The sequence below is a fragment of the Anomalospiza imberbis genome, chromosome 1, assembly GCF_031753505.1.
Source record: "Anomalospiza imberbis isolate Cuckoo-Finch-1a 21T00152 chromosome 1, ASM3175350v1, whole genome shotgun sequence".
Classification (NCBI taxonomy): Eukaryota; Metazoa; Chordata; class Aves; order Passeriformes; family Viduidae; genus Anomalospiza; species Anomalospiza imberbis.
This window is the reverse complement of record NC_089681.1, coordinates 69899331-69916979: the sequence shown is the minus strand read 5'-3', so window position 1 is coordinate 69916979 and position 17649 is coordinate 69899331. Positions and strand designations below refer to the sequence as shown.

Below are 17649 nucleotides of genomic sequence, written 5' to 3'. Positions count from 1 at the left end.
TCCAGTGAGGGGATCCACAGCCTCTCCGGGCAACCTGTTCCGGTATGGTCACTCCCGCAGGAGAGAAGTTCTTCCCCATATCCAGGCAGAGCCTCCTATGCCTCAGTTTCTGCCATCGCCTCTTGTCCTATTGCTCGGCACCACCAAGAAGAGCGTGGATCCACCCTCTCGACACCCACCCTTTAGTTATTTATAATCATCTCAAACACCGTCTAGCATCATTCCTTCCCCCGTGTCTAATCAATATTAATTGTCCTCATAGCCTTAGAACTTCTCTCCAAGAGAGCCACTTGCACACACGTTCAGCCAGAACAGTTCCCAGACGAGGACAGCGTACTCCGTGCGCACGCCTGAAGCTGGAGGCGTATCCAAGCACCGCCACCAATGGATCTGGCACTCGGGGGCGTGCTCGCCTCAGCGCGGAGCGGGCGGCAGCTGCTGCTGCTGCCGCCACACACGAGCACGCCGAGCACGGGGCCCAGGGAAACACGGCCAGCTACGCGAGCACACCCACCCCTTCACTGCCCTCAGGAATCCAGCGGGAAGCTGCCTGGGCATGGCTGACCCTCATCGCCCCTACCCAGCCGGCAGCCGCGGCCCCTCAGCTTAGGAGCGCTGGCCGGCCCGGCGGCGGGCGGGTGCCCCCTGAGGGCAGCGGGAAGCGGAGGCCCCGGCCCCGAGAGGGTCCCGCGGCTCCGTCCCTTCCCTTTTCCCTTTTCCTTTCCCCTGCCTCCCAGGCCCGGCCGTGCCGCTCCCGCGCCCTGCACCCACCGGCCGCCGCCGCCTCTGCCACCCGCGCGGGCCCGCTCTGCGCCCGGCCCCGCCCCGCCCCGCCCGCCAATCGGATAACAGCGCTCCGGGAGACGCGGCCAATCAGCCGTCGGGAGGGCGGGCCGAGTGGAAGAGGGGCGGGTTCGCTGCGTCTACGTCACCCGCAGCGCTGGGATGGACGGCGCGCGGCAGGGCAGGAGCTCCCTATTGGCTGCGCCTGAGGCGCGCTCTGTCCAATGGGCGCGGGGTCCGTGCCCTGGGAGGCGGGGCCGGGCCCGCGCCGACTCCCCGCCTCTGTGGGAGCGGCGGGACCTTCGGCGAGCTCCCAGCGGATCCCTCCCGTGCCGTGCCGTGCCGTGCCGTGCCGTCCGCCTGTTCCCTTCGCTCCCGTCCCGTGTCCCCTCATCTCCCCCCCTCCTTCCCGAGTCCTCCCGCGTCTCCCGCCGAAGCCGCTGCCGGCGGCCTCGGGCGCTCCCCTGGTGCCGGTGTCTCGGCTCCCGCGCCTCGCCGGCCCTGCTCGCGCGCTTCGGAAAAACCTTTCTACTCGGGGCTTGGTTCCTCAGCTGCAGGTCAGAGCAGCCGAGAAGGGAGGCTGGAGAATGTAACGGGTTCTGTCACGTTTATTGCCTGTCCTGGCCCTTTTCAGTAGCAGTAGAAAATGGAAACGTGGAGATGTGCAATTTCTGTGAGGCAGACAAGTTCAGCGTGACTGAAGGAGCGGAATTGCTGTGGCTCTTCCTGTGTCAAACTCGTCTTTAGCTGCCCAAAGCGGCAGGGCGGCCACCTCCCATCAGCATTCCCCAGCCGCCCGCAGTGTGTTCCTCTCCTGGCGGTCCGGCGGCCTCTGCATGCCCTTTGCTCGGCTCACGGGCAGCCGGGCCAGTGGCGTCCCGGGCTGAGTCCTTGGCAGCAGCCCTCCGTGCAGGACGGCCTCCACAGGAGGTAGGTTCCACGAACGATGGCCCAAGCACGAGGCACTAACCCTAACCTTAACCCTGGTGGTGACTTCGCAGCCAGTGATGGGTACCTGGCCCTCAGGCACACAAGCACTTGACCTCCACGGCCACCTATTTCATCTTTACCCGTGACACCGGCTGCGGGGCCGCCACGGCAGTGTCAGAAGGAGACGCTGTCTAGCACTCCTGGAAACGACAGCTGCTGCACAGGCCTTTCTGGGAGAACAGCTCTGACAAGGACAAGATGAATGACACACTCTTCTGCAGGGCAAAAGATGGTGGTCCATGTGGAAGCATCCCATGAACTGAATGTGGTGGTGGAGTCCCCATCGGGATAACACCAACCCACGTTCAAATTAGCACACCAACCTAGATGCAAATTAGCACTCTTAGCTGCAGTTACACCTCTGGTATTAACAGAGACGCTTCTGTGTGGGTGAACGTTTAATTTCCCTGAGGAACCTTTCCTGCAGTTACCGTCAGGTTTTTGTTATACATCAGGCTTGTTATGCCATTAGTGCAGACAGCACATTAAACTGTCTGTGCTGGTATGCAAGCTATCATCTCAGACCCAACTGGGCTAACATTTAAATCGTGTGTGATGCTGCTGCCATCAAATTTCTCTTAGGGTATGCTTGCCCGATTTCCCTGGTATTGCACAGAGGCAGGGAGCAAAGCAGCCTTTGGGACGTGGGCTGCAGCCAGGCAGGACTGATGTCATGGAGCACTTCCCTGTCCTACTGGATGGCACCGGAGCTACGAAACAAAGCCAAAGCTGGGCAGGTGGCTCCAGTGGCAGATCCAGCTGCAGCACTGTGCAGAACTCGGCAGAAGGGTTGGCACTGGCCCTGGATATGGCCAGGTATTTTTCAGACTCCGGTTGCTGAGGAGGAAATTTCCTGCTGGATAATTTGCGAGCTCCCATTTGCAAAGTAACTTGAAGGACACATTGAAAAAAAGTCCTTGGTGGTGAAAATCAGGACACTGACTTGATACGAGTGGGGAAGTTGGGCCTCCTATAATGCATCTGGCATGAATGAGATGAGAAAAGCTTAGTTAAGTACAAAGAGACAATAGCTGTAGTTTTGTTTTAGTTTATTTATATTGCCAATTAAAACCTATATGTCTGTTCAGTAGGTTTTGGGTACAGATTTTATAGGGAGTCAACAGCTCACAAATCATAATTAGAGCATTAGACTTCTGATTATTTTTCCACTTAGAACATACAAGCTCTACATATGCTATACAGATATTATCCATTGATGGTTATTTAACCTGTCCTCACCAACCACCCAGGTCTTCGGAACTCTCAGTTTTATTTCTCATTTGCTTCTGTCTTTGAGCAATTCAAGTTTATACATCTCAAGGTTTAGACTGCTGTTGTAAGGCAACTTCAATGTGATTACTGCTCATCACTTACGGTGATAAGTCATACTTCAACAACAACAAAACAACCATGAGCAGAATCTTGTATATGAACACAAGAAAAAATTAAAAATTTAATAATTATAATGCAGTTCAGAGTATAATATATTACCCATACTTTCATAAATACATACATTTTCATTATTTCATCATCAGTAATAAAATATAATCTGTCATTAAGAATGTAAGTACTGCACTCTGCTAGTTTAAAAAAAATAAATTGAGGTTCCTGAAAGTAAAAGTCAGGTTATTCCCTCCTTCTCTAATAGTCGTGGTCTTCCTTGAGATGTGGATATTCTACTAAAGTACAGTTCTGTGATTTTGTAATTATTTTTAATATCAAACAGTATTCATCGGCACAGGCTATATTAGCTTTGGCACACAAGGCACAATAAATCCAGGTTAACATTAACTATTCATAAATGCAGTATTTCTCACTTACAGATACATTGCAAAGCTACCGAACAGAAACAGCAGTTATGTTCTTTTTTAAAATGTTCCTTTCAATGCTTCTTCTTGAGTTGATTACACAGCCCGTATTTCCTTTTCAGATGACCTAATGTTAATAGTCTAAGAAGGAATTATCACATGGAGAAAAGAAGGTATGAGAGACTGAATACTATGAAGGCCTTCACTAGTTACATATTTGAATCATTCTAGAATTTCAGAAAAACCAGAACTGTGAACTTCAGGTTTCTGTACTGGGATAGCCAGGGGGAAATGTAATTCCATGGGTCTCATTACTGCTGTTTATTAGACAGATTTACTAATGTCACTTCTTTAAAAAAAAGCCCAAAAATGAACTTTTACTCCATCTATATTTTATATAAGCCTTTATCTTCAGTTCTTTGCCAACAGGAGTTTCTCTATCTGGACAACAGCCACTTCTTAAACTGATATCCAGATACTGAAAAATGTTTAATTGAATGTCAGTTTTGGCAGTATTTCCCCACAAATGTCTAAAGGTATCTATGTCTAATTCTGGGTTGTTGAGGACATTTCACCTCTCCTAGGTTTGGGTGTGCATCCTGCCTGCATCCCAGTTTTACAGCAGTTGGAGGCTGACACAGGCAGGCATAATTCATCTCTGCTCTGGTTTCCATGGAGCAGATTTCTGGCAGAATCTTCTTATGTTCAGTTTAGGGGTGTCTTACCTTATGCCTTTGTTTTCCCATACTTATTAGTCAGATTTTTAATTTCAATTATAGTCACCTAAGCCCAGAGTAACTCCATTTCATTTCAGTGGAATTATCCTGGATTTACTCTGGGATAGCTTTGATCCAAATCTGATCTTTTTTTTTTTTTTTTTCCTGGGCAACCCTGATTATATATTTCACATACAAAATACTGGTCTGTCTCACAGAGAACATTTAATTCTTTGGCTCCAAGATTCTAGAGTTTTCATAATGTAAAAGTTGTAAAATTGTATCAGTGTGGAAGATACGTGTTATGGATGAACGCTGTTTTCCAGGTCATGAGATCTGAATAAGGTTGTTTTAAAAGAAATAGTAACAGAGAAAGGGAACAACTGCCAGCATTTTCCACTCTCTTCAGTCTACCAATCTACTGCATTGTGCTACCACAGAAATGCTGAATTTCATATTGGTTCTGCTGAAGAGAATGATGCTATGAAAATTTCTGACACTGTAGCTGACTGTAGTGTTGTGTCAGTCACCTGCTCAAGTATTACTGTGCTTTACCAAATTCATTGGTTATCCCTTTCTTCATCTGTTACCTGGGAAATCAGTTCCTAATGGAAATAGCAGTCCTTCCCAGTTTGCACCCTAGAAGTGAGAGATTATGAAAGGCACGGGTAGGAGCAGATCATGTGCCAAATTAACTGTCCTGATCCATTTTCCCTGGTCTACTTGCAACTTTCCAACTGTAGGAAGTACACTTGAAAGGGATGGAAGAAGAAAGCTGAATAATTGTGCACATTGCTCAAGAGGCTGTAGAAGTTAATATGAGCATTAAAAAGGAAGATTGAAATGCAAATGTAGGAATTAATCCTACATATTATTTTTCTTGGAGCAGCCAATTATATTGTTCTTATTTTCACAGAAATAACTGTCTGGAATTTATGTTTTTAAAATGGCAAAAGTACTTTGTGACTTTATATTCTTCTGACTTTAGCCTCCAACTTTCATTTTAGTTCTTTACTATGCCTGCCTTTGACAGGAGGATGTATCAATGGTTTGTGTCACATATATATTATTTGACTTTCTCAGAAAAAGGTTTTCCAGTGTTTTCATTTTCCATTCATCACTGTTAATGGAAGAAAACCACTGATGGGAGTGCCACAGCTGATTTTGGGGTTTTTTCTTACTTCCTGTTTTTATTGTCACTTGCTTACTCATTTGCTAGCTAATTTGAGAAACTAAGAGTAGTATTTTTTGACATCACATTTCTTAGCACATTTTGACAAAGATTTATTACACCATGAAGTAATCAAAATAGTAGCCATAAAAACAAATCACAACTCAGTTTCGCAAAACATATCTTACAGACTATTTTCAAGTAATCACTGCTGATAATAACTTGATTAAAAATATAGAATACCAGGTAGCACATAGCTTTTGACAAAACTCTTTAGGAGGAGCTCTTCAGGGACGTCATTATGAATGATAAATCTGGAAACCAATAGCTGGCATAACCTATTTGCTGGAATTTTACAAAATGGCTGTTTTAAAAGCAAACCATTTAGGGGAAAGTAGAGAACCTGTCAGAAGGATGATGTTCATTCCCCTAAGTCTGGCTATGCAATGAAGAAAGTCTTGAAGTCCTTGGTCCTTTGTTCATTTACAAAATTCCTGCAGCAAGTGTATCATGACATGATAGTGCCTCAAATCCTGGTAACATTTGTGCATGTCTATTCAGATACTAACATATTTACAAACTGAATTAAACTTCCCCAACATGGCTTCTTCCTGCAGTCATAGTAATGTTAAATTAATTGGTTAATAATACAAAATTAATTGGTTATAAGACCTCTTAGTTTCATCTGTGAAGAAAGAAGGGGGTGTGCTAGAGGTGAACAAGGACAATGGAGGGAGCACCAACCCTTCCATTTCCATTGCTTGGTTGAACAAATGCTCTTGACTACAAACTGGTAAGAAATGACAGCTCGATTCTCCTTGGCTATGTGCGTCCTGGAAACAGGCAAGATGAAACTACAGTACAGAGAAGGAATGACTATGGTTACAATTCAACTCACTGGCAAGGATTTTGTTACTGCAGCTGGGCTATATAACAATAGGTTTTGTACTTTTTTCCTCCATAGTTTGTCTTTCCCACCTGCATCTAAAATAAAACTTGGCAACACAGAAAAAGCCAGTTAATTACCTCATCTCCACTTATACTTCACTGCTGCTACTGCTGGTGGTGGTTTTGCTCCCATGTTTTCAGAAGATCAGTTGCCAGCTGTGAGATATGCTGCCAGGCAAACTTGATGTGGGTGGATTCCACTGTGCGGGAACAAACAGCAAAACGTAGTACAAACTTCTCTCGGAGGTGGCATGGGACCAGATGGATCTTCTTGGCATCATTTATGCTTTTTAGAAGTGCCTTGTTTAGTTCATTTGAGCCCTGAAATCATTGTAATTCAATGGATATGGCAATGAATTTCAGAAACAATTCTGGAAAATTTAAATCCCACCAAGCAGCCAAGCTCAAGTAACACCAGTAATGAGCAGTCACCTTCTCATCTCTCACTGCTTTGCCATCAAAGGATCACAAAAAGATGATGATGTAAGAGAGAAGTTTTGAGCAACAAAGAGATTTAGGGATTACCTTCAGTTTAGAAGCAGTGTTCACACTGGGGCATTTGTGATAGCTGACTGCCTTTTTGTGACCTAAGGTCATGAGCTATGTTAAAAGCATTCATTATTGTATCTGTGTTACTACACTCTTCTTGGATCTAATCAAACAAACATGGGAGGAAGTTTTGCAGTGAACTATACTAACTTTCCTCACTTAAGCATGGCTGCTGTGAGAGATTCTTTTGAATAGTAAATCTTATTCTTAATTTTAAAAAAATTAAGGTACTATATCCCTGGTCTAAGTAGGGATATGATCAATAGAAACCCTAAAAAAGTATTTGCCTCAAGTTCTATAATAGTTACCCACCACAGAATCCATCAGAGGAAGTATTTTAGGTATTGTGCAACCTATTACACTGGTGGCAACACACAATTGCAAGAGATTCTGGGATCATCTCCATTTTTAGCGCAGTGCCCCCTTACTGAGCACTGACTGTGGAAAAAGAGTCGCAAATGGACAAATCCCTCTGTTCAGCAGCAGTTGTGTTACAGTGGCAGCATTGGTCTTCTTGAAAACATCCTGACCAGAAAACACCTTCTCTCAAATCTGGGCAATTGTGACTTTCCTGCTTAGCCTTTTCCATATAAAACCAAAGCATAAGGCAGACAGTTTCCTATTGGCAGCAAGGATAAATGTATCATTCTCACATTTTTAGATCATATTAAGAATTAAGAGATGAACCCAAGTCAAAACCTTGTTCTGTCTTAGCATAAGTTATTACGAATTTGGTGTCAAGTACTAAAATTCATGGCTTAGCCTTACTCTTCCAGGAGATATTTATGTGACTGAAATGCTCCTAACTAAGAGCATTAGTTTCTTAGGACCAACTAAAAGTTGGTCCTAAGAAAATGGACCAACTTTTTAATTTTGTAAGTCCCCACCCATTACAGGTCAGTCACTGCTGACAATGATGTCCTGCTTCCTTACCAAAGGCAATGCATTATTAAAATGACAATCCTCACCTTTAATATCAAATGCACAGCACTGACTTTCAGGCAATACAAGCAGTTATATGATGTTAAGTTGGCAGGAGTGAAGGGAGGAAGAAGAAAGATTAATTTATCTTTCTTCTGTTCTACTCTCACAGCTCCCCCTTAGGGCTGCTGTGACACTCGGGTGTCACGTCAAATTGAAGTTGGTAGTGACTAATCCTCTCCCAGAGCTTTGAGAAGGCAGCTTTGATTGAGTCTGTGAGCTTCAATACGACAGCATTCTCACCCCCTTGGAGAAATTACTAGCTTGACTTGTATTCATCTGCAGTCATGACAAGGAGGCCTAAAACTAACCCTTTGGCATGACATATTTGATGAAATAATTATAATACGAAAGTCATAGGTAATTAGTCCATTTGCTCAACAGTGTGAAAGGCAAAAAATTAAAAGTTACAGCTAAGCGAAAAAATTAAAAAGGGCTTCTCAAGAACAAAGGAAGTAAGAAAAAAATATTTCATAGTTTTACAGCTGTGCAGCATTATACAGTTCAAGTCCCCTGACCCTTAATCCTACTATAACTACATAAAAATTACAAATATCCTTCTTCTAAGATGTATCTTAATATGAATTATAAAAATGACAGATTTTTGAAGGAGTGATATAAATAGCAAATAAAGCTGTTAAAATAGCTATAAAAAGCTCCTAATTTGAAAGCTTGCTAGATTTTTTTTTTCTTTTTTTGGATCGGGTAAGCAAGAAATAAAACCACTGCTATTTTAACACTGGTTTTCAGTGGAATCAGGCCTTTATTCTACAACTTGTCCAAAGGTTTCTTTGCTAAAGGTCCGATATTTACCTCCCATTGTAAAATTGTCTTTCCCTTTGGATGTGATTTCTTCCTTTGAATCATGAGGGACAGGAGAACAGATGTAGATGAGCTACTGGTCTGATCAAAAGTGACAATTCCTGTGTTGCTATGCTCTATTTCACCAGAACTGTTCCTTCAAAGTAAATGTAGAGCACTGACTAACAGCTGTGTCTGGATCTGAAAAACTAGTGTTTGCTTGTTCCATGTGAGAAAGCAGACTGCAACCAACATTTTGTTATTGAGCAATAGAAGCCACAGAATTTATCCCTCAACATGTCTTAAAAGTTCTTGTTAGAAAAGAGATTTTATTCATGTTTACATTGACTGAAAAAAACTACATTCTGTAATCTGTCTGATCCCTTAAACACAGGATCTTTTTAAATTTTATTTTAAACACTATAAATTCAAACAAAACCGTTTTCCTATTCCAGGTGAACTCACCATTACTTTATTATTTACTTATTAGCTTCTTCAACCACTTGCATCAAACTCAGATAACCGGGGCAACTAAATGACTGAGAAAATAATTTGTTAAAAATAAACTACCCAGAAGGAGAAAAGATGTTCTCGCAAGCCTTCAGAATAGCTAAAGCTCATTTAGGTGTCATGTTAACTAGAAAAACACTAGTGCTGATATTGTTATTGTTGCTTGGTAGCAGATTCAATGTTACAATCCAGTCCTCTGCAAGGCTTTAGCTGCAAGCTCCTCTAGAAAATGACTTCTTTACCTAAACTGAGACACTGATCCCTTTTTAATGGCTGATTGAAACAAATGAGCTTTACCAACTACTGCAGCTTTTATGCTCCAAGTGCAGAATGAATTTTCTAGTTTTCGTTGGGCAAGGTGTCCACATCAATGAACTTGGCACTTTGAGAGATTTTGGGGAATAAAAGGCCAAACAGGGCAAAAGAATAATGTTCAGCAATAAAAAGCAGACCAGGAAAGCTGGTCTCCCATGTAACCTATTCTTAAACACATATTACTTCAATTTTCCCAGTTTTACCATCAAATTTTATAGATGAAAAAACAGTCTTTAAAGAAAATAAAAATGCTCTGATTTTTATCTTAGTATTGTTAAATAAAATTGAATATCAAATATATACACATAAGAAATTAACTTGACAAGAAACAAGTAATATACACTCATCATATTCAGAAATCTAGGGAAATATACTAAAACAGTCATCTTTATCAAAGCTCATCCCACATAGAATGTAAGTAATTTCATGTGACTGGTTTAAACATTTGTTTGCCTTGACTGTATGTTTCCATGCCTTAATATGCTTTAATTTCTTTAAGCTTTTGATTCAGTTTTAAAAAAATTGTCTAAAGCTTTTTTCTTTCATCTGCTTTGTTCTAAACAAACTCGCTTTACTTTCCTTAAAAAATAATCAAGTATAATAACTACAAAGACTGCATTCAATTGCAGGTTCTGGTGTTGCTGTAAGCCATGAGAGAAGAAATAGGAGATCTTAGCTGCCTTACCTTCAGCCGGAAGCAGACGAGTCCCAAAACAACCTCAGCACAGATCTCAAACCTTTCATCCTGAAGGACTAAGTGTTCAAATTGATGCGACAGTCTAACATGCTGAGAAGAGAAAGAGTATCTATATTGAATAAATTTGATTCACCAAGAGAAAAGGTGTGCTGAAGTATTTTCCATTCCTTTGCTCTGTTCCTTCTGCTGCTGTGTGATAATATTCACATATTGCCATCTGTTTGTGTTAACTTCCATCCCGTTTATGACTTCCAGAGACCATATGGAGCCATTGCTGTATTAGTATCTCAGTCTATCTTAGGCAGTGCTGGTCTACTTCTTGAGACACTTCAGCACAATTTGATATGATACCACATTAAGAGTAAATAATTTTAATAATTGTCCTTTAGGTTTTATACCACTGTTAGTTTTGGCTGGGAATGGCTAAAGAATCCAGAAGTCATTAGAGAGAAAGGGGGAAGTGCACAGATATACAGGGAAAAAATGTCACAATTTCAGTGAAAATTGAGCTGGAAAGATATACTTTTTAGAATAACTCCCTTAATATGAGTAATCTGTGAAGAAAGGGAGAACTTGCTCACTATTCTGACCTGCATGCTCAGGTTCAGTTGAAAAAAAAGTTGATGGCAGTATAATCAAGAAAATGGACAGCAAATCTCAGCAAACCTGTTGAGAAGTTACGGAGGCAAAAAAGGATGACACAGGGCACCAAGCCAGAGCAATTACTTCCAAGCAGATGAAACCAAAATTCAAATAAATAGGATACTAAAAATTCAAATAAATAGGATACATACTAAAAATCAGCTGGGAAGTCTTAACATTAGTCAGCGATACTTACATACTCATAATGTGTTTTGCATTTCTTTCTTTCAAAGAGAAAATTAATTTAAAAGCACTTTCAAAAAACCTACACATATCCTCATCAGATACCTGCAGTACCTTATCCAGTCCCCCTCCTACTGGCTATATCCTTAACTTAGTGTTCACTATCCTAGAAGAAGCCAAAAAACCAACCAAACAACCAACCAAAAAAGGTAACACAACAACAGCAAACAGCTATTTGAATTATAGTTTGTCTTCATGCAATAGCCAGTCTATAGCAAAAATTATCTGAAATATCTAAAAATCATATTTAAGGATTTTTCAGCTTTTATATATTTAGGATTGCAAATAATTTTATAAAAATAATCAACTAAGCCCATGCTTTTGCACTTCAACTTTCCGTAAGTTCAAGGTCAGCTATTAAACAAAAATGAAACATATCACTTTGGGTCAAGGTTAAATGTGGAACGTATCATCTCACAGGAGCTTCTTCCAAAAGGACAAGGCAAAACAGAAACTACAGAAAAGGGAAAAAAAAAGAAGAAAAAAAGCCAACAGATTTTGCAATCTTAATCATAGCTTTCTGCTGTTTTTTTATTTCTTAAAATAGAAAAGCATAGTTTAGATCAAATCAAAACATTTCTTCAAAACCTTCATATTTGGCTTATTGGTACCCTCTTTAACCAGCCAATCTTCTTGTTACTATTCTGTTCTGCTGTTTGTTACATCCATTTACCATCTCCCTCTAAAATTAGCCTGAAAGCTCTTTGAGTCAGGAATGAGACCAATAAAATCCTCAATCCCTTCCAAGGCATTAGAATGTTCTGCTAATACAAGGAGCATGAATTTACAGCTGTGAAATCCAACCAGAAGTATCTGCATACATACAGATATTTGTATGCCTAATAAGTGCATGAAAAACATATGTGAAATAGGCACAAGTGGTGTAATGGTCTTTTACTGTCTCCTCCTATCCTCATGTTCTATAGCTTTAACCAAACATGTCTTTTACATGGCTCCACAAAATTCTTTACTGCATGTACCGTGTCTTGGAAATCAAAGCCATAAAACAAATCATGTTCAATGAGATAAGAATTTCACAACTGTCCAGCTGAATGTAATCACCAGCTGAATTTAATCAAAATTTATCTGGGTAAGAATTGAATAAAGGAAACATTTAAGATCTGGCTTACTGTGAGAAGTTTGTACAAGAAAACTCCAGACCCAAGCTGTGCATTTTATAGCAGGTACTTATGTCCATTTCTTGAACTAAATGATTTTTCAGGAATTTGAAAGAAATAAAAGCAAGGGAAAATAGAAAAAAATTTAGGTAAGCCACAAACGAAAATTCTGGAAGCATTTTGCACTCATGTCTGGATGCAAATACTTTTATTCACAGCAAGTCTTAACAAACAGCAATAATTCGTAAAGACACTGGGGGGCACCAAGCGTTTTAGGTTTTACTGTACTGGAATGAGAGAAAGTGGGGATTTAACTGGAGTTTCACGTGTATAACTTTGCATAAATATAGTTACCCAAGGCCTTGCACCTTTGAACCATAAGCTGTTATCCTGAATTACTCTTACAAAGATTGCTACAACATTAAAGTTAAATATTATCAAGCCAGGAAGGTCAAGTTCTGTGGAACTGCAGGGCATTTAGGTGTCACACGCGCCTCTCTAAGTCCAAAAGCTGTATCCATCCTCTGGACGTGAGCGTGGCAATAATTCACAGGAGGACACGTGTGGCTTTAGTGCTTCAACTTTTCAAGACAGGCAGGTACACTGTGAAAACAAAACTGCAGGCACTGAAACTAAGGATAGGAAAAAAGGAGAAGTAAAAGACTGATGGGCTGTTCCTCAGTTTTCTGCTGAATGTGTACATACCAAGCCTGACCTGTAGATATCTTAATCCTCCAAGTGCTTTTGATTTTGACATCTTTTTCAAGTTGTGTCCCCAGCACCATTAACTTGAGGTTGGCATTCAAATATTATTTAACTTTTCAAAATTATTTTATGTAGAACTGTTATTTGATTTAACAGAAGTGTGGACATAAGCAAGCCAACTCATATACTGTTTCTAAAACTACCATTTGAGCAATCCCTCCATCAGGTGTGTTCTCAGAGTGGAATCACATGGACTGTGTTAGTGTCCTGAAGTATCTTGGTATATAGGAACAGAATAACAGCCCTAGTCTTTGCAGTGCAATTTAGCTGATTGAAAAAAAGAGGCTTGTTATGGGTCACTATTATGTCAGGTAAATAACCTATGCTCTTCTCCAAAAGAATGAGAAAGGAAACAAAGGATCTAATTAATTTGGTTATTCTGGATTAAGGGAAATGTTTTACATAATCAGTAATAGGAGCAGTAAACTTGCGAGGCACTAAGATGTGGTCCCTATTTAAAAAAGTCTGTATTTTCCTATGTATTTCTGTGAGTAAATAACTATAATTATGAATATAAATTTAAATGCTTCTGCATTGAAGTGTTCAAGCTGAATTTAAATTTTTGGGCAATGCCTTCAAGAGCTAAAATAGCTTTTGATTACAGGGAGCTTCTCTGAAGCATCAGAGTACACTACTGTGTATATGCAGATAAGCATACTGCCCTAGTCTTGATCACTTCATACTTTTTCTCTTATAAATTTCACTTCTTTGCCTGCCTTAGCCTGCCTCCCACAACACTGAAGGGAAATGCTGTCAGAAGAGTCTTCTTAACAGCCACTTGGACTGTGCCACTCTCCAGTTCAAATACTATCTCTAGTATTGCTGTTATGTACAGTTCCACTTTCTTGGACTCTACTGTTAATTTTTAATGGCATTCATTATCCTCAGTACACTCATTACTTTTGGTCCTAAGGAGGATTCAGCTGAGTCACAATGTTCATAGGGATTGCATACAAAAACATACTAACGCCTAAATTTCTCAAATTACTTCTGAGCTCTTTGAGAAGACTTAAACCAACAAAGGAATAATAAAGAGATGGTCAAGCGGTTTGCAAATGAGCCATTTACAAATGGACCATTTAGATTTCACATTTATATGGACCCTGGTTGGCATCAGTCCAGAAGACTGTTGTTGTTGAGTTTGCCCTCTTCTTACATCTCCTCTGTGGCTTTAGGACTTAACTCCAAAACCTGTATTTGTCTCTCCCCACATCCTCCAAAGATGACTATCCTCCCCTTTACCACTGCTTTAAAACCTGTACTTTGCAATAGATTAATATGATAAGCTGTGTGTGAAAAGAGTGCATAACTGGAATGTTTGGAAAGCAAAAAAAGTTACTGCATCTAAATCCAAGTCACACATTCTCCTCTCCTGGGAATATTTTACTTCCTAAATACCATCCTCAAGCAAGTGCCAAGTTGCAGTGGTTATCTGGTCTTTTTGATGTAGACCTTAAGAATGCAAACACAACAAATATATATTCCTTAAAATATACTAATAAAAGAGAGGGAAAAATAATTTTTGTGACAATTTACATCAAGAAAAAAAAGTTTTTGAAGAGATAGTTACAGATGTCTTTGGTCTTCCACATAGAAACTTGCTACCACACAACAAACAAGGGTGGGTTCTTAAGGATCTACAGTGTTTTTTCCCTCTATATCATGTCAGAAGCTCATCTCCTGAAAATCTCAAATCCCTTTTAAGTAACACCAGGCTGCACAAAAGAAGCCTAACTAGAAATGTATAAACACTACACAGATCTTCCTAGAGTTTTCCATGACTTAGGAGCAAACCTAGGCACCTCCTTTCCCAGATTCCAGCCTAAAGAGCTGCTTCAAACCTCCACTCTTCTGCCTGACTCTGTTACCCTTCCCTCAGGGCAACTCCTTAATAACACAAGAGATAGAGAGACCTCTTCTTCCTGCTTCCCCAGCTCCAGCCCTCGGTTCTCCACTGGAAGGTTGCAATACCTGCCTCTGGTACTGTTCCTAGGTCTCTTCTTGTTCCACCTGTGTCCACTCTATCACCCAATCAAATGCATCTCCAAGTCATCAGATGCCACTTCAGAAATAATTCTAGCACCTACAGGGCTTCCCTTAAAACCAGCTGAAAGTCCCAAGTACACAGGAGACAGTACCAGCCTGGGAGCAGGAACTGCCTGCGATGCCTTGGCCAGCAATGGGAATATAAAAACTGTTATTTGCAAGATGCTACAGCATGTTTAAAAGAAAGCAGCTTCTCAAGGCCCGGTATGGGGATGAGAAATGTTAGAGTTCAGCTAACTAGTGAAGCTAAATTCCAAATTATTTTGCATTTGGAAACTTGTCTATAAGTATGAAAATTTAAACCAATGTCAGGCTCGTTTAGATACTTCATTACTACTCTACCAAAAGAAAACTCATCACAATCTATCCTCATTTTCCCTTGCTGTCCCACCACAGGGTATCCAAGAAGGCTCATGTTAATTCCTGAGAAGACAGGAAAAAATTCAAGATAAAAAACGCATTTTTAATTTTTATTTTCCAACTAGTGATACAATTTTATCAACAGATCTGAAAACTCACAAGAGATATCTTAAACTCTGGTATACAAGAAATGAAATGCAATTATTTCTTGAAATTTAAGTTTGACAGAGGCTTTCTGGAGATAGAAATTACTTTTTTTTTTAAGATGCTTTGGAACCCACTGAATCAGCATTCATTGTGGGTGGGTAAGGAGGTATGAAGAGAATTTAATGGTTCCAATCTGGAGATGTATACAGTGAGAAAAATTACCTCTCATCTTTTCATAACTTATTTTTATATCTGTACCGAAGAAAAATTTAGTCCTTAGAAATATAAACCAAACACACTCATTTCAACAAGCCGTTGTAAATCTTAGCTGTCTGAATTACCTTTACAAACGAGGAAACATACAAGGGTTTTACTTTGGAGTCAGTATCTATAAGAAAAGATTCATTTGCTTAGCCTTCCTGAACTGAATTGTCACAGAAGATATCAAAGCTTGGTCCTCAGCTATGATTCTATGAAGACAAGCAGCTTTTGGCAGGACAGTCAGGGAGATATGTGGGAGACAGGGAAAGAGGGAATTTTTTGAATGTAAATACTGACTTGTAAAAACCAGCCTGACAAAAGGCCATGGAATTGATATGAGTCTTCCAAAGCTTTTCTTAGGAACTCTGTTTAGTACCAAAACTGAAAGGAATGTGTGTCTGCAAGGAATTTGGTATGCTAGGCTAGGCCCTTAGCTAATGGATATTTTTGTAAATATTTAGAGCCAAGTCATGGATCTCCCCTCACTAGAGGTTTCCCCAAACTTCATAAAGATGGAAAGGTATGTTTAATTTGACTTTACTGCTACAGAGGAAGTATAGCTATAATTTAGACAGGTGCCACATGTGTTTTTTAGTGATTAAAAAGCCCTCCTTTTTTCATCAAGAATAAACTTAGTACTTATAACAGTATCAACAGACTGTAAATTGTACACATTCTTTTTTTTAACAAAAATATATTTTAGACAGGAAAAAAAGCAACAGCAGAGGTAGACATACCAAATAAGTCACTGTATCCCTTAATCATTATCTAAACATCCTATCAACTCATGCACATTAATAAAATAAAGAAGTAATGAATATCCATGTGTTTCCACAATAAAAGCATGGATGTGCTCAGACTTGATTTGAGAGGGAACTGTGGTACCATACTATAGAAGTTCCAAATTCCAAGATGTTTCTTTCCTAAAGATGAACACAAAATGAATGGTACCTTTGATCTGGCCATGACACAAAATGCTGACCTTACATGGGGCAAACGAGCACCCTTATTGAACTGAGCTGCCTAAAACTGTTTCCTGTGCTTTCTGATGTGTACAGAAGTCATGGAGAGCAGATAGGCAGCCAGCTCATTTTCCCTTGCCATCCCACCACAGGGCACCCAAGAAGGCAATTCCCAGTCACCTTGCGGATGTGCTCCTGCAGCCCCTTGACCCCGTACATCCTCAGCACGAACCAGAGCTTCAGGGAGCGGAACCTCCTGCCCAAGGGGATTTGCCAGTGCTGCAACCCAGAGAGAAGAGCCCGTGTCAGTGGGCACCATTGCAGTGACACAGCAGAAAGTATGCTCTGCCATGGTTTTGAAATGAACCACATCACCACATCCTATGGGCAGTTGCTGGAGATGGATGAAATAATAGAAGAAATATCTATTCCTGGTTTATTAATCCCTGTTTATTAACACCATTTAATACACAAAATTTTAAAATTAAAATTGGCAAAGGAGGTTGGAGTCAGAATGGAAGGGTCACGAGGCAAATAAAATTTTCTTTGTGCATGCTGAATTCTCCTCAAAGGCTTTAGAAAAACAAGTATCTGAGAAACTCATGTACATTGGCGTGTTTCAAGTTGTGGGGCTAGCATCTACAAAGACAGGCATGTTTTCCATTTCAAAACAACAGTGTTTCCATGGTAAAAGATTAAAATAGAAATGGTTTTAATTTTTTAAAAATTGTGTTACTCACTATGTTAAAAAAAAAAAAAACCACCAAACCCACAACTTTAGAAAATTTCTTTGTACTGTGTAAATCTAAAGATATTGCACATGCAAGGCAATTTCT

At 40.5% G+C, this 17649-nt stretch overlaps 1 protein-coding gene and 1 long non-coding RNA gene across 6 annotated transcripts in view; one reads left to right on the top strand and one right to left on the bottom strand.

Annotated features, from left to right (window-relative positions):
* Nucleotides 1-1898: 1898 nt before the first annotated feature.
* Nucleotides 1899-12274, top strand: LOC137477214 (uncharacterized). Of its 3 annotated transcripts, XR_011000882.1 has the most exons (3): nucleotides 1899-2589; nucleotides 10202-10413; nucleotides 11575-12274. It is a non-coding gene; the product is annotated as an uncharacterized lncRNA (long non-coding RNA). The 3 variants fall into 3 exon arrangements; XR_011000881.1 differs by having other exon boundaries at nucleotides 1899-2562; nucleotides 10202-12274; XR_011000880.1 differs by having other exon boundaries at nucleotides 10202-12274.
* Nucleotides 2806-17649, bottom strand: part of DDC (dopa decarboxylase) — a 77877-nt gene continuing 63033 nt past the window's right edge. For 2 of the 3 annotated variants that reach the window (XM_068195977.1, XM_068195985.1), the window contains exons 12-14: nucleotides 16994-17092; nucleotides 10258-10359; nucleotides 2806-6737 (exon numbers count right to left, since the gene is read on the bottom strand). In XM_068195977.1, the coding sequence (XP_068052078.1) occupies nucleotides 6522-6737; nucleotides 10258-10359; nucleotides 16994-17092 (417 nt within the window). In that variant the 3' untranslated portion in view covers nucleotides 2806-6521. The remainder of the gene's footprint in view (nucleotides 6738-10257; nucleotides 10360-16993; nucleotides 17093-17649) is intronic. The other variant, XM_068195995.1, reaches the window with a different exon arrangement.